Genomic DNA, 17631 nt, shown 5'->3' on the forward strand with positions numbered 1-17631 from the left:
TAGTGACTGGCCCACCATGGTATTAAAGGAAAAGCCATAAAGCCTTTATAATAAACTTAAACCTACACCATCCTCCCTATTCTGGTATTCTAAACAGTTCTCAGCAAAAATATAAAACAACCTAATTTATAATTACATATACCTAACTAATAGGGTTGCCAACTCCTAGCACAAAAAGAAAAGAAGAAAAATAGGGAACCACTCCCGTACCCTCTACCTCAAGATGCTTAATTGACAAAACCGATTTTAATTTAATGCACATATAAAACAAATGCATAGAAATCGATTATTATTCTCAAGTAATTAAATAGATTCAACATCTTTCTTCAACAGAATTGCAGACTGCACAGATGGTACCTTCCCAAAGGAAAGAATAATATAACTTACTAGGGTATATACTAGACTTAATATTTACTGAATACAATAATGGATTTCTATACATTTTACATTAGATGAAAACTTTGGTTGTAAGATTCAGATAATTATTTATTAAAAGCTAGACATTTTTAAATGAGAATAAGAAATAAAAGTATTTCTTTGTGCCCCCCCTTCCCTGGTAATGCCCTACATGGCCCCCCCTGGCAAAACTTTGCTAGATCCGCCCCTGAAAGTAATATTAAATAAATCCTAACAACAGCTGATCCACCTTAAACGTGCTGCTGTTGTTTAGCGCGACCTCCGCCGGTTTCCTCTTTCTGGCACAGAGAGAAAAGCCGATCAGCTGATCATTGATCAGTTTCATGATTGAATTAGCAACTTTCTAGCACGTGAAGTAGTACTGGACAAATCACGTTCCTTTTCACCTCAACTTTAAAGTCCAACCTCCTCGGCTGTAATTGGTCCAGCCCAGAGTCATTCATGACCAACTGGCCAATCCACCACCATTCATTTACACCGTTAAAAAAAGAAAAGAAACAAACCCCCATCGGCCCATAAAAACGAAAAATCACGAGCGGCCCACTAAGCAAATGCCCGGTATGCCCGATGGCCAGTCCAGCCCTGTCTGTTGTCTTTGTACTATCAGAATAATGATTACAGTTTCAATCATTTTTAAATTACACATATGTTTCATAAGCAGTGGGAGCAGGTGGACTGAAAGACACATCTCTGGTGTAAAAGTCCACATCTTTATTTATCATACACCAGTGTAAATGCTCAATGCAGGGGTCTCCTTGTGGTGATGTCAGAGATCAGGTGACACTGGTGAGTACACTAATCCCTTCTGTCAGCAGGATTCTCTCCAAAAGATCTCCTCAACTTTCCAGACCGGAGTATCTGCACAAAGAAGAAGCTGCTGAACAGAGAGCAGAAACTGCCCTGCAGAACACAGGGACCTGGACTTTTTGTTGCACTTACAGTCTGTATTGTGCTTTTTCTTCTTCATATAGATCCTCAAATCTGTGTCAATGATGCACTCATTTACTCACATGGCACAGTAACAGTATCTGCATTAACACTAGGACGTCTCGTGGTCTGACTGTAAATACATTTTGGTGTTCTTCTGCACATCGTACAGGTCAGCTGTTACATGCAGATTCCAGGCTTTTATGGTGGAATAAGAAAAAACGCAACATCCAGACTGTAACTGGCAGTGAAAAGCACAACATGTTTGTAGTTCCATTGTTGATACGACCTAAACGTGTGAATCTTAACATGTACAGTCCTGCTTCGTGGGTTTAAAATTGACTCCTGTGGATTGGAGGTGATCGACTACATGAACGTTCAGCCTGTAGCTGACCGGCCGTGATCGTATAGTGGTTTGTACTCTGCGTTGTGGCCACAGCAACCCCGGTTCGAATCCGGGTCACGGCACTGAGGCGAAGCTTTTAAAGCAAATACAGCAAATGAAGTGGAGCAAGAATGAGGGTAAAATGGTGATTCTCCTGTCTGAAATCTGCACGAGAGATGAGACAAAAGCAGATACAAGATGTTTGAAATATTAATAAAAACAGGTTAATTTAAGAAGTCAACTTGTAACCGGTGATCAGTGGGTAACAAAAAGGCACCGCACGCTGTGCACTATTTACTTTTTTTTGTTATTTCCACAACAGCTTACTGAGTTAGGATCAGCACCGTGTTAAGCACGAACACTTTGACCAGACTTTGTGCCTGTACATTTTTATTCACAAAGTTGTTGAAAGGGGGCAAAATCCGTCAGAGTATGGATGACATGCAACAGTAAAAGACACTGAATTAAAAATGTTTTTGATTAAACAGAAGATTTCCAACAAAGACATAACACAGCCAAAGGTTGTGGTTTCAAATAGGGGAGCTTAACAACTTAAGTGGTGACTAGTTGTTTGTTTGTGTGTTGTTTTCCTTTTTTAATCTTTTGTTCTATTCTCACTCTCCTGAGTCAGGATGTAGAGTGAGTACTCAGTACTGTTTTTTTGTTTGTTTGTTTGTTTGTTTGTTTTTTGAGGCAACAAGTTTCCAAAACATTTTTAAGCTCTGGGAACTAATTTGACTGTTGTTGTTTTTTTAATCCCTTTACTGACCTCTTGTGGTAAGATATGATCATGTAAATACTGTGGTGAATTACTTGTCAGTTCATGCCTTTAGGTGGCACTGATTGACTGATTGTCCACCTGCTCCAACTCCTTAAATAATGATTCGAACTCTCATCATTATTCTGATGATAGTACCTTCCTTTTGAAAACTTTATGGTCATACTTTTTTAGATTTCAGACAGGAAAACCACCATTTCACCCTCATGGATACTTGTTCCACTTTGTCTGCTGTATTTATACGATCAGGGCTGGTCAGCTGCAGGCTGAACATCCCTGTAGTAAATTACCTCCAAACCATACAAGTCCATTTTAAACCCACTAAGCAGGATTGCACATTTTAAGTTTGACACGTTGAGGTTTTATCAACATTGGAACTACAAACATGTTGTGCTTTTCACTGCCAGTTACAGTCGTTGGGCTGTTGGGCTATTAAATATGCTGTGATCGCACAGAGACGCTTCCAAAGTATACATGTATCTGTTGTGGTGTCAGCCACTGGACTCTGGATTGGTGCAAATGTAGCTAAATAAAGGGAGGTGTAGCCCTAGCAGAAACAGAGCTTTGATTCATGCACCCACAGTATGCTAACTTTTAGTAGTAGCAGCTGGTTGGCCTTGTCAGTATGCTTTTGGAACAAGAAGCTTTTTAGCTGCAGGCACATCAGTGGATGAGCAGGTGACAAAGCAACTGATTTGAGGGGGGGTGGTACGGTAATCCAGCAACGCTAAATGATTGTCTACTGTTTTGTTCCACAGTTTCTTCACCGTCTGAGCATCTCCATTAGCGTGAATCGTGTGAGGTGATGAAGTTTGATGTGAGATACCATATTTCTCACAAAAGCTTTTGAACTCTTCTGCAGTGTACTTTGGATCATCTGTCCACGGGATGCCATGTCTACTAAACTGGGCTTTCAGTCGTTCAATGACACTACGACTACGGTGGTGTTTCAGTTCATCCATGTAAATAAATTTTGAGTAGTAATCTATCAGTACTATATAGTGTTTAGATTCAAAGTTACAAATGTCAAAGCTCACTTGCACAAAGGGAAGTCTTCATTTGACTCCTTCTGTTTAAAATAAAAAATAGGAACCAACAAGAGCTAATCAAATTGCACTGATTGTTTCTTTTAGTATCCTTTTCTGACTTCAACCTTGAGGTAAGGCATAATGTATGACATTTTAGATTATTTTCTCTGTAAAAATAATAAAGTGAAAATCCAAAAGAATTCGGGGCTGGGCTAAACCCTCAATGTTTTAAGATCCTTGCAACACTCCTGTCTTGGCTGATGTTGTTGTAAGAAACCTTGTAGTTGAAAGACCAGCATAGTTTTTAACCGTTTCATATGTTCCCTTACAGAAATCTTGAAAATGTCAGAATATGTTTAGAAAAAAGAACATCAAGAAGTGCAAACTAGAAGGAAAAGTGTTGTTTGGTGTGAGGCAGATGTTGCATTCAGGGTAAACAGAGTGAATCATGATGATATAACAAGCAAAGACCTAAAATATTACCGACAGTGGATGTATGGCTTTATACAGACCAGCAACTCACTCACTACTTGGGAGGGGAAAAAACGATATTGTTCAAGAGTAGAGGGGCTTAGTTTTACTTTGTTAATCTGTTTTTGATTCTTTAATGTTATAAGCTTGGTTTGAAATGGTGCATGAAATAAAAAGGTCAAAGTAAAATATTTCGAGCTAACTTTATGCAAGATCAGTGCTTGGAACCCTTGAGAACCACAACAACCAAATTAAACGAACTAAATGAAATGACTGTTATTCACTGTAATGCACTGTAATCTCTTCCTGTCTGTTGAACAGCTACCCTCAGATCCAGAAGCCAGTAGCGATACACATAACAGATGGAAATCAATCACAATGAGAAGTACTGATAGATTTATGGAAACGTGGAATTTGGGGTAATTATTTATGAATTAAAAAGGCATATGCTGAATTTCTGACAATATATCAGTATTTACAGCAGAGATGTGTTAGGTGGAGAACAATAAGCATGACTACTCGGACACATGCAGTGACTCAGCAACAGTAATGACAACAATAAAGGAAGTTACATTCATGTCCGACCTCATTTTGATAAATAGTTTTGGTCAGTTTATTCATAAGGTGGTTTTTGTTTGGCTTCCAATGTTTGCATGTTTTTGTTCATGGCAGTGCAGATGAAGATCAGTTGGCAAAAAGAGTCGCTCTTGAGGAAAGAACAGAATATACATCGGTCATAACCACTGAGGAATTGTGCAAAAAATATGTGGGAAACAAGGGAAACAGAAAACCTTTCATCCATGAAAGCCATGAATAATAAACTTTCCCTCCACAATCAAAATAGTTTTTTTTATAACCAGGTGGATACTTGGTGGTTGTGGATTAGTGATCGAGGTGACTGATTTAATAAAGACCCTGATGGAAAGTGAGAGTGGGCATGATCAGAGAGAGTCAAACGTATTCTCATCTGGAGACTGAGTTGTTCTTTTCACAGGAGGAAACTGTTTCAGCATCATGAGTAGCATTTTTCAATCTTGACGCACTTTAATAGTACGTAGGGATTACATGGGTATCTTAATTTTAGACTTTTGAATACAACACACAGTCCAGCAGAGGGCAGCAACACTTCAGCACTCTGTCTGCCTAACATGAGCAGAGGCTCCCTAACAACCAGCTGCTCCTAATACATCTAAGTTCTCTGTTTTATTCACATAACCCAACAATCTGTAACCTTCAGGGAACCATGAAAGGACATTCCTTCAAAGCTCCCTGAAGGTTGTGATGGCCAAAACAAGGCTACGCAAAACTCTTAAACATTTAGAGCGGTTTTATTTTTTTATCAAGATGTTTTTACAGTGCAAGGCTGTTCTCTCTCTGCTGATGTGAGCAAGTTTAACTCACCCAGCAGTCTGTTCTTTCTGCCTTTTTTTAAAATCAAAGAATAGGCCAACATTTATTTAAGTAGACGTTCCATGTTTAAGTTGGGTGACTAGCTTACACTGGTCTTAACAATCCAGAATCCAACAGAATCCAACATTAACAATGAGACATTCTGTATTTTCTTTTATACATACATTAAATCAGTAATTTGAGGCCCAGTCCGAACTTGGTGCACACTTGAATTTTACTCTAGTGCTCTCCACTACGAAATTCAGGACCATTACTCATTTCACCTGCCGTCACTTCAACAATGGTTTTTCCAGACTGCTCACCTGAAAAGGCTCCGATGGCTATCTTCTCTGGAAACATTCACGGAGCCCACATCTACCTGCCCTCCTGCCCGTCACTCACCTCCAGATCACTCCAATGGTTGGGTTGTCCTTCTCACTTTCTTGAACACTAGTGTAACATGGTAGACCTAGAATCTTTCTTTGGGTGTGTTACACTAGCTTGGCTACCCTCCTGAGGCCTGGGCTCACCCGACCTTTCTCCCTTTTGACAATAGATTGTTCTCTCATTTTAGTTATCATAGTATTTTTAAATGGGTGTACAAACAAACAAACAAACAAAGCTAGATACATTGGCTGCATTTTTAGATATATAGTTGTATATAAGTCTGTTTACAAAATTTGTGCATAAGTTTTCAGAATTTACAATTTACATGTTGAGCATAATTTACTAAACATGTCTGTGGTTTTTACAGTAACAAAGTTTCCCTACTACTAGGATTTTATGTTTTTATGTAATGAGGTTGAGCTGAAAAGAATGATACCAAGCAAGGCAAGCTGAAAATATTAAAATAAAACTATTTGAAGGTGAAATACAAATGTAAAATCAAAAGTAGTCCAAAACAGTCAATTATATTTTGGACCTCAATCAGGTTTACATTTTTGTTCATGACAGTACAGATTTCTAACATTTTTGGGTTTTTTTTGTAAATTTAAGTGTGTAACAATTTGATTTTTTCAACAAAAAAGAGTAAAACTTGTGTTTGTAAATGAACCATCCCATGTTTTGTAGCTTTCAGGATTTTATACTGATTGTGCTAAATATTTATTTATTATACTGGCTCTGTATATACAAACACTGACGAAGGTTGTCTAACTGGGAGTGGCTGCAGTGAATAAAAGCTGCACAGCAGGCTTAGGTATCCTTTTCCAAGATGACTGCCAAGCCCACAGTTCTACTGTTGTGGTAACTATTGTCTTTTATTTATTTAATAAACTTGAGTAAATAATTATTTTGATCACAAAATTTTTGCTTTCAGATTTCTATTACCTATTTGTAACAACAATAATGATGCTCGTGTCCTCTATAACTTTGTGGCGAATATCAATTGAGGTCAAACACATATTTTTTACTTTTACAAATGTTAACATTTGTAAGAAAAGTGGGAGACACATGGTGAGAGCTGAGCCATGTTGTTGATGATGTTGATGAAACAGAGCAGGACTTACCTGAACTAAAGTTGTCTTTTCTGAGCAGTGCACAGGCGGGACTTTGGTTGTGATTCTTTATGGTATGTTTAAAAAAACAATTGGTAATTTTGTCCAATATCTTCATATTGTTTCCCCCTTTTGGATTTCTTTCTGTCAAACCAAAATAAATGTAAAATAAGCTCATGGCAGCCAGTTAAAAAGCTTCTGCGTCACATTCTCGAGCATAACTGTGCGAAATATATCGTTATATCGGTCAAAGCAGCAAAAGCTATGATTCTTTGGCCGTGGTAACCAGCAACTTTTACTTGTTTGTTAAACAGTAGTGAGCAAGGGTTTTATTTAATTATGCCTTTATTTCAAATTCGTGTTGGCTGCTCATGTAAAAACTGTTGGATACATCTCTTCTATGAAAATCCAGAGCTAGAGTTTTTTTCTTTACTTTTGTAAACACTCAGCGTGGTCGCATGCGAGATTGAACAAGAAAACAGAAGCTACACTTTGGGTCTTGTAGTTCATTTGACATTTCACAATATGCACAACAGAAATCATGTGTACAGGTGGCAAACAAAAAATGTAAAAAAGATTCAGATTTATTAAATTTAGATTTTACTAAAATGTTTTAAAATATATTTTATATTGACTTACTTATGATATATAAATGCATATTTTTAAAATACTGTGCAGAAAAGATTTAATAAAAACTGGCTCTAATATGAAAGCAAACCCATGTAAAACTAGTAAAACATGACCGTTTAGTTTAGTGCACCCTCTGTTATTTCTGTCTTCATAGTAAGAAGCGTCCACATCGTCAGTCAGCCTGCGACTTCTCCTCGCCACAGGTTTCCGCACCGGCTGCTGGCACTTGCAGGTGCGTCCAGTTTTATCTCTGCCGCAAACATGCGCTCCACCAGACCCAAAGTGCACACAGGTGTAATTAGGTGGAAGTATGGTGTAAACAAAAAAATCCTTACAGGATACCCACTGTCACCAAGCAATAATGTATTATGATTTTCTCTCTCAAACTGAGCAGTCAGTGATGAGTTTAAAAAAATCCGGGACCATGTATAGATCTTGGAAATCACTGGAAAAGCAGTTCTTGCTATTTCCTGTTCCTCAGCATCTGGGGTGGAGGGACGTTTTATGGGAATATGGGTTCCGTTGTTGCAGCCTATGTAACTATTATTTTGGGACTTGATTTGGGATTTATTTTACTTTGTTGTTCTGTTGACCATTTGCAGTTCCCAACTTTAAGCTCAGTTGTCTTGATGGTTTACATTTTAGTGTTTGCTTTTTTTGTTTGTTTGTGTGTTTGTTTTTGTATGTGATTGTGTTTCTATTGGAGACGCAAAGCCACATAGATGCAAACAACAGAAAAAGTAACTCTATTTGATTGGCTGAAAGTTTTTTGAGTGATATAAATAGGCAGAAAAGCTTGTTATATTATTTCACTGTGGTCTTAGTGAACCAATAAAGTTTTCAAATATTTATCCACCACTGCTTTTAATGATGTAATTTAATTTTTTAGGTGACAGAAAATCAGAATGGCTCCATCTGTAAAGCGTCACAGGTAAGAAGCAGTTTTCTGATATTTAGGCTGTACACACCTGATTTGTCAGATTAAACTTCAGCTCTGTTTATGTTTCCAGCTGTGAGGTTTTTGTGTTTTGTCATGAGTATAGTGTTAATCGTCATGTAATTTTTCTGACCTGTGGATTTATTTATGTAGTGAGGATTAGAGATGTGTACTTATGGTACTTGATCTGCAGCACAAGTAAACTGGAGTTTATGATGTTTAAACAAAACAAAAGAAAGTAACAAATAATTATTGTTGATTGTAAAAATTTTTTTTTTTTCCTGTCCCATTTGGTTCTTTTGCCATCAGAATTATTGTCTGACAAAAAATACATATATCAATCACCTCGATCACCTGTTGAGAAAGAAAAAAGAGAAAACAAGCCAAAAAAAAAAGAGCAATATAATAAACAACATCATCGCGATGACCTATGTGAATATAACAGTAAATACTAAATATTAAACATTATTGTGCAGCACGTAAGATCGACAGCGCAAAGTGTGCTTTGAGGTAGGAGCCAAAAAGGGTGTAGTTTGTGGGTGTGATCACCCGTGTGTACACCTGTGAGCATGGACGCGCTTGTTTTTAAAAGGTTCCTTCATGCAATGATCTGCTAGAGGGTGTGGGGGAGCCACAGCCCCGTCCTCCAGGGCATGAAGCAGGTATGGAGGAGATCAAAACTCCAGACATCCAGAGGCCCCCAGAACACAAGAGACCAAGGAAGACCAACAGAGGGGCAGCCGCGCCACTGTCCCAGAAAGAGCTGAGGAGAGTCCCAGATGAGGGGTCGCTCAGCAGCCGCGGAGCAGAAGCCAGGGGGGATTGCAATATCTCCCCCTCCTGCAGAGTGAATTCCTGGAGAGGAGACCTCCTGCAAGATGTAACAGCCTCCCCCACCAGTTGATTGTTGATTGTAAATTGGCATGAGTGTGATATGAAATCCAAGCATCATGGACATAACCTGTAATGAGCTGGATTAACTGAAAAGTGAAATTTCCGATTGAATCAAGGAATATGGAGCACATCTGTACACTGACTTAACCTCTTATTGAAGACTGCCTTTCACACAGAGGGAGAAGAGATGCACAGGAGTGAAATGAAACAAATACTTCTAGGAAATATACTTAAATAATTCAGAAACATTGACAGACAGTAACAACCACTGTTGTGACTGAAGATGAGGACCCGACTCTGACTGTAGACTGAACCCTTGAACCAAACACTCACAGGATGTATGGACTCAGGATTGTAGATGGTTCAGTGCAGAAATGGCAACTTATATCCCAAGCACAAAGCTTCTGAACATACAAAACAAATTACTGTGATGCTATGACTTCAGGAGGATAGACATAACAGTAATTATTTGGCATTAAGCTCCATACAGTGAGGCTGACTGATTGGGCTACAGGAGCACGAGAGACAGGATGACAATGGATTGTAAAAGGAAAAATGTTCTTATAAACTTTATAACAATCATAATATCTTCTGTATTTCAGGTTGAAACATAACCTTCCTGTTGTGTCTCATGTCCCACCTGTCAAAAGAGAAAAAAGTACAGTACAATCATCTCTGTCTCATGTAAAAGGAAGGCTGAAATAATTATTTTCCATCCTTAAAGAAACTGCATGTGTTGCCATATGTTGCAGGTGAGGATGACTCCCCAGCAGGTGTTTCACAGATTGTATCTGCAAATAAAGGTGAGCGTTTCCCCTTAAAGAAGCCGGCTGGTGCCACATTGAGGAAAGCAAGGCTTGAGGACACCGTTTACAAAGATAATTTTCTTGTGGTGAACGGTTGGGGGAAATTCTACCTTCCGAAGGTTGTAACCATGCAGGTTATTGGTGTGGTCGAGGGCATCTCGTTCCCATGTGAGCAGCTCGTTCTGATGACCTGTGAGGACCAACAGGTATATGCCTATGATGAAGAGGAGCTGCATCTGGTGGCTTCAAGCATGAAGCAGTTACGTGACGAGGGAATGGAGTATCCAGGCTCCACGGTTTATTACAGGGGAGAGGCCTTTAAAGACATGGTGAGAAGTTAAATTTGTTTACTGGACTTGTTCGTTAATAAAGATGATCATCTGTAAACACTGTCACTAAATTATGTTATTGTCTGTTGTGTGTAGCCCAGGGAGAATCGGGCAGACACGAGCATGAGCGATTTGGGCAAGAGGTTGGACGAAGAGTATAAGAAGCTGGTGGCAGAAAGGAAATCCAGCATCCTGGAATATCTGAAACACAGCAGAAAGCAGAAGTTTGAAAGTTTTTAAAAGTTGTGGTCAGAGTTATATTGTTGGATTGTCATTTATGCTTAGAAACATATACTCATTAATGATTAGAGTTATATAATTGATTGCATATTGATAGGATGTCTGATCCTAGTCTGCAAAGACTGTGTGCATTCCAGAGCACTCAAATTGTAAGGTGATTAATTGCAAATAATGTTACAAATTTTTTAGGTTGTTTTCAAAGATAATGTGCCGCATTACTGTAAAATAGTGTATTTTCAACACATTAGCAGTGTAAAAATAAAGGCAATTTATCATTTGTCAATTTGCAGTAATTTAGCATACCCATTACAAATATTTACTCTTTTTGATGGTCATTTACAGTTGAAATTTCAGTTATTTACAGTAATTATTAAATACATTTTTAAGTGTAAGTCCTTTTCCATTTGTTTTACTTAATGTGTACCACTAGGTTCTGTTTTGGTGACTTCTGCTCTTTGTGCTAAGATGACCTAGGTGAATGGAGGACTCCATAGTATAATTCCGTTTTTGCATAAAAAATTAATACCCAACTGTAAAAGTTATATTTGTTGTTTTAACCTTTGTGAGGGTTTAATTTGCATTTTCTAAGGCAAATAACAGAAATCAGACAACAAGCTGCAGCAACTGGAAAGGTTCTGTATAAATAAAAAATTAAATCGGGTGGATGCACTTAATGGTGGTTTAGCTAAACTGAAAATTTGTTCATTTCAAGCGTGGTTCTTTAATCATATTCAACCATTTACCTGAAAGATAAATCTTTGATTTGAAAACATATCTATTTCTTTGTCAGTGTCCCTGACTGTCATGTGATTTTGAGTATTGACACTGATTTTAGTGTAGGAAACAAAATATATATATATATTTTTTCAGTCAGTTTGTGTCATACTAAAATTGGGAGCCTATTTATCATAGCGTGAAGTATTAAAGCTGACAACCACAATTTAAAATAGCTTCTGTTTGCCTCTCTCTCTCTCACACATACTAATGGACACCAGACAACAGCTGATTAACAGCAGGGACTGTTCATGTGTCAGATTTTCAAATTTAAGGCCCTCATTATTATAATGGACGACCAATATACATCACATGTTGTAAATTGTACAATATAAGCTATCAATGTGTTATAGGAGTTTATCAGCATACTGTAGTGGGTCAGGGTTGTTTGGGGTGGGACAGCTATGTTCTGTTGTTCCAGGCCGCAGGTTATGTTGCCATGGTTACAGGTGACGCTGTCTCTCTGCGACTGTGTGTTTCTGGGTGGAGAGAGCGTCTTTTTGTTGTTGTTGTTGTGTTTCTGTTGAATGCTAATAAACGGCTGTGCTCCCGGGCTAACTCGCGGGAAGCAAGACCAAACGACACCTCTGTCTCCTCCTTGTCTGAGCCACAATACATTATTTCTAAGATGAAAGACTTTAATTACATTTTTTGAACTTTTTGCAGTTATCACTGCCGTTAGTGCTGTAACATCCCTTCAGCTTTTATAACCATTCTGTTTACCTCCAAACACCGATCAACAGACAATCCCACCACAATTTTTTCAGCAATTGCATCATCTAGTTTTTCATTGTTTCAGACTGCCATAGTGGGCAAATGCTGAAGTCAACTTATTTAAAAACTTTGTCACTGCATTACAATTTTTAATTGAAATGCAAATCTTCTGTTGTGCAAGATCAGAGCCCTTAAATGGTAATTCATTCAAGCTCTATTCACAAAACAAAAGTAATTCCTCTGCTTAGCAACTGGCACATTTGTGTGTGCATTCATTTGTTTATCCTGCCACATGTTGCACAAGAATGCACCCAGAGCAATTATGTAATGTGACGTGTCACGTCAAAGTATGTAGGCAGGAATAGTTTGACTGAAGTGGGAGAGCTACATTTCCAGTTTCATTTACTGTGCACTTGCAATGGTGAGTTTCTGCTTTTATGCAGTTTTCAATTTTATTTTATTTTTTAAAACAAATATCTTCAATATCTTTTTGGGTTATCACTGAAATGTTTAATTTGGTAATGTGTTGTTTTCTTCCGTATTGCTTTAGACTTCTATGGAAGACAGCAGGTATCTATTAACTGGTCTTAAAAGTTTATCAGAGCATTATACTTTTTTATTTAACTCTAAAAAAATTAACTGTTGTTCATCATTTTAAAAGAGAATGTGAAGACACTGAAGCATATAATTTTAAGAAAAACAGTTTGATAATGATTGAGGAAATGCTGAAACTGAAGACCACGATTCAACAAGACACTACAACATTGATTGATGAGGTACTTTATCTGATGGGGACATAATGAATGGTACTGTCAGCGTGTTTTGAACACACCATTTTTATACAGCATGGAAAATGATATATTTTTGTGCAAACAGATGCTTCACAGCATCTTCTTTCTGGGAAATATCATGCAAACATCAGTTTCTCCTGAAGACATCATCCCTGATACGGAGATCTTTCAAAACTTAAGGCAAGACTATCGAAGGCCTTTTGAACTCTATTCCACTCATCTGCCCAGGCGGAGTCCGTTCTCCTGTGTGCTTGACATGGTAAGAAAATATGACTGCTACTTTCATTCAGTAATGATTCATTTTCACTCAAACTTCATGTATAAATTAATATCAAATCCAAAGAAAAACTAAAGCACCTTCTGTACATTATGGTTCAGTGCCAAACAGAAGGTGATATGGGCAGAAATCTGTGCCATTAGAAACTGAATTTGAATAAGTTAAATTTGAATTTGAATTGCTCAGATTGAATCTGAATTGTAACTTGAATAAATGCTTTTAAAAACTGAATATGAATTATCCTAATTTGAAATTCAATTTATTGGTTTGAAAATGATCATCACTAAATTGAAATTGAATTTTATATTTTGAAAATGAATTGATTTGCTTTGAAACTGCATTTTATCCTTTGAAAATTTAGCTCTCGAATAATTTCAGATTCACTTCTCACCATTCAGTTTCAGGTCTACAATTCAATTTCAGTTCCAAAATTCTGTTTTTTGGAACTTACATCCGGTTCCGGTTCAAGCGCAGATTAATAGAACTACGTTTTACTAGCGGACCGAAAGTGTTACCGACGGGAATCTACAGCGTCTTGAGCTGAATTAAGACTTCAGAAGTCATTCGTCATGTCGAATGTCCAGCGGATAAACTCTCAGGTTGGTAATAAATGTACTACATGTATAAGAACAAGCGTCATGTTAACAAATGATAGCCGTACAGTAACTGTTATGCTTATTGTAGCTGTTAGCTAAAAACGGTAATTTAGCGTAGTTTGCCCTGAATTCAGCTTTGACAACAAATATGATCGACTGTTTCTAGTAGAATTCTAAAGTTGTCATCTTGTACCCTCTCAGAGTACCCCCTCTGTATGCTTGCAGAGACCCCTACAGTAGGGAAACATGTAAAACGGTGTCCAAACCTTTGTATTTTAGCTTTATTTATGTCTTACACAGCATCCCAACTCTTTAGCTAACTTAATAACTTTAGCTAAAGTGAATAGTTAGTCTAATTCATTAGTGCAGCATTACTGGATCACCTCTGTTTGAAGTGTTATGTGACTGTCACTGTGTTTAACTACCATAATAATTCTTAGGGTACTGATTGCATGCTTAATTAGGTTTGTTTTTAACACACTACTCCATTACTATGTTTGACAGGCTGAAGTTGTCGGGTCACCTCCTAAATCGACCATCTTTTACAGATGTTTTGTGCCAGAAATGGAGTGTCCACTGAAGACTGAAGATACTGAATCTCTACGCCTTGCCATCCATCCCTCTTGTGCCTTCATCTAGACAAGAGACATTAACTTAACCACTCTCATATGCTCTGTACCTACATCACCTTCCCTGACAGTCGTAGCTTGGCTCATCTGAGGGTGAAATTATAAGAATGTGTTATTTTGCAAAGTGCTCTCCAGGGTTCCTAAATAAAATATGGCATTGAGGTCATTTCTTTTGAATTAATCCCTTCTTCTGAAATATAAGAACATCTCCTGGTTTTAATGGCACTTTGGATTTCTTTACTTTCTGTTCCACTTCCAACCCCAAATAGATGCTGAGAAGCTGCCACAGTAACATGGAAGAGGGAACGAAGTTGGAAAGAACTACTATAAATAAACCTAATGCCTAACAATGTAAAATGTAAAATAAGAAAAATAATAATAATAAAGATAAAAGATGAAGTAACAAGTTTTTAGTTTTTAGTTTATTCCAAATGATCATCCAGATGTCTGTGACATGTGATGACAAACACCATAATGGAAGGCCTTTGTCATCACATGCTTAAACTCATCATATATTTTTGCACATGCTGAACAGGCAGTCAGACATGCTGTAACTGTTGGGTAGAAAACTGCATGAACACCATACAGCAGGGATCTCAAACTCCAGTCCTCGAGGGCCGCTGTCCTGCAACTTTTCCATGTGTCCCTGTTGCAATACACCTAGTAGGTCATTAGCAAGACTAAAGAACTTGACTGCATGCTGAGGTGGCAATTCAGCCATTTCATTCATGTTACAGCAGCTCATGAGTGAATGAACATGGTGCAATAAAACTATTTTAGAAGTATATGTTCCCAAATACATACATTTACTTAAATTTACTTGAGTGGGGTTAGGGGTTGCCACCTCAGCATGCAGTCAAATTCTATACTCTTGCTAATGACCTACTAATTGTATTCAGGTGTGTTGCACCAGGGACACATGGAAAAGTTTCATGACACCGGCTCTTGAGGACTGGAGTTTGAGACCCCTGTCATACGGAATATGACAGGTGTGGTTGAACTGCATGAAGACTCTGAAGTTTCTCTTCTCTTCTGGCAGGACAGGAATGTGGCCTTGTCTTTGTGGGGGTTAGACAAGGCCACATTATTTTTTCCTTTCTACCAATAGAAAGGAAAAAATTATGTGCATATTTCCACGAGAGAAATCCCATGCCTCGACCGTCGTTGACCGCCGCCATGATTTTAGCCTACATCACAGCGTCATGTGCGCTTTTTACTTCCAACACAAAAACTGCAGTCGTGGTGCTTTGATTGTACTCAGAACTCGGAAATTCTGCCTTCCGAATAGGAAGATGTAGGTAACACCAGACTGCAGATGAGCTGCACACAGGGCTGGACTGGGACAAAAAAATAAGCCCGGGCGTTTTGACTAGAGACCGGCCCACCATTATAGGAAAAATCATAAAGCCTTTGAATGAAAACAAACACTGTTGTGACAGCGATGCTCACTGTTTTCATGTTATATATGTATCAATCTATCAATCGTTTGTTGTAAGATTCAGATAATTATTTTTTAAAAGCTTTTAAATGAGAATAAGAAAGAAAAGTATTTCCTTGTGCCCCCCTTTCCCTGTTAATTCCCTACCTGGCCCCCTGGCAAAACTTTGCTAGACCCGCCCCTGTACAGTTACCAGCTGTCAGCTACTTAGAAAAGGATCCTGGGATTAATTGTCTCTCAGAAACAGTTCATAACTTCCCTTCAACTCATTCATGTCACCTAAAAGGTAAACCTGTTTCTCCATCACCTGTTCAGCTCTGATGATTCAGTAAGGACATCTCCTGGTTTCATCTTCATGTTTCCCTCTCACCACATAACCAAACCGACATCATGACCAGCAGCTTTACAGCTGTGGCTCCAGCAAACATCAGCTGATACTAGGAATGAATATCAAATAAATTCTAACAACAGCTGACCAAGCTTAAACATGCTGCTGTTGTTTAGCGCGACATCCGCTGGTTTCCTCTTTCTGGCACAAAGTGGGTGAGAGAAAAGCTGATCAGCTGATCATTGATCAGTTTCATGATTGAAGTAGAAACAGGAGAGAGAGGGGAGAGAATGAGAGAAGAAGAGGCAGCTGTGCAGCAAAGACACAGAATAACTCCAGCTTTGTGTCTTTTTTCATTGTAGCTGAAGTCCGGGACAAACTGTTCCTTTTCACCTCAATACGAAACACATAATATTTTCTCTGAATACGAGACGATTCCATTTTTTATGGGACGGTTGGAAACTCTAATAATTAACCTTATGAACAAAATAAAGTTCAACATCAGTAACATCATAGCACCCACCCAGCTGTATAGAAACTCTGTCATGCTAGCTAATACCCATTACGAAAAAGTCAGCATAACGAAAATAAACTGCACCTAAACTTGGTTTATATCTGACCCAGATAGACTGCAGGTCATAACTTCTTACCTGAAGTTCAGTTCACCTGGCACTCGGACCGGGGGCCGCCTCGGGTCTCTGCTCCTCCTGCGTCCCCTTTCCTCACCCACCTGCTGGCCTTCACCACTTGCTAATGTTACTGAATCTGTGGATAGCCGATAGCCACCACACAAAGTAATGAATAACGACCCTATCTTAATCCTAGTAACGATTAACGCGGTCCTGATTTTGGCATAATAACTAGTTACCGTGCTCGTTACCACAATAATAATGTAGTTACTGTAACACGTTAGTCCCAACACTGGTCTTATGTGACAATCTGGTAATAAGAAACCTTTTAATAGGCAGGTGGGACTGAACCAGCTGACTTTAATTTGATCTAACTGAGACATCAGCTAGTGTCATGACTCTCCATGTGTACAATACTGTTCCCTGTGTAATTTCTGAATTTACATTGCCCACAAATCCATCCAGTGCATTTTCTCTCACGCACTCATACCACTGCTTTGTTTCTTTTTAAAATCAGCTTAGACACAGCAAAATATTTCAGCATAAAGTTTAAACTTGTGAGCATGTCATGATCCAACAGGGCTGTCACAGAGTTTCATTTCATGATAACTGGTAAAAAACATATTCTAAGTATTGATATGATAGTAATAGTTATGGAAATTTGGAAAAAGAATTGTAACATCAATATCTGTAACCATTTCCAGATCGTCCGGCAGAAAAATCCTGAG

General features: G+C 38.3%; 1 protein-coding gene across 3 annotated transcripts; it reads left to right on the plus strand.

The window, feature by feature from the left end:
• Positions 1-6609: 6609 nt before the first annotated feature.
• Positions 6610-11131, plus strand: LOC309698031 (uncharacterized protein). 3 transcript variants are annotated; one of them, XM_082520303.1, is made up of 6 exons: positions 6610-6640; positions 7676-7753; positions 8411-8452; positions 9955-10010; positions 10105-10487; positions 10584-11131. In XM_082520303.1, exons 3-6 carry the CDS (start codon positions 8427-8429, stop codon positions 10725-10727), a joined length of 609 nt encoding a protein of 202 aa, XP_082376429.1. In that variant the 5' UTR covers positions 6610-6640; positions 7676-7753; positions 8411-8426; the 3' UTR covers positions 10728-11131. The 3 variants fall into 3 exon arrangements, with proteins under 3 accessions (XP_082376429.1, XP_082376431.1, XP_082376430.1); XM_082520304.1 differs by lacking the exon at positions 6610-6640 and adding an exon at positions 6860-6965; XM_082520305.1 differs by lacking the exon at positions 7676-7753 and having other exon boundaries at positions 6630-6640.
• Positions 11132-17631: the final 6500 nt, after the last annotated feature.

Source organism: Aulonocara stuartgranti (genome assembly GCF_965226115.1).
Source record: "Aulonocara stuartgranti genome assembly, chromosome: 22".
Classification (NCBI taxonomy): domain Eukaryota; kingdom Metazoa; phylum Chordata; class Actinopteri; order Cichliformes; family Cichlidae; genus Aulonocara; species Aulonocara stuartgranti.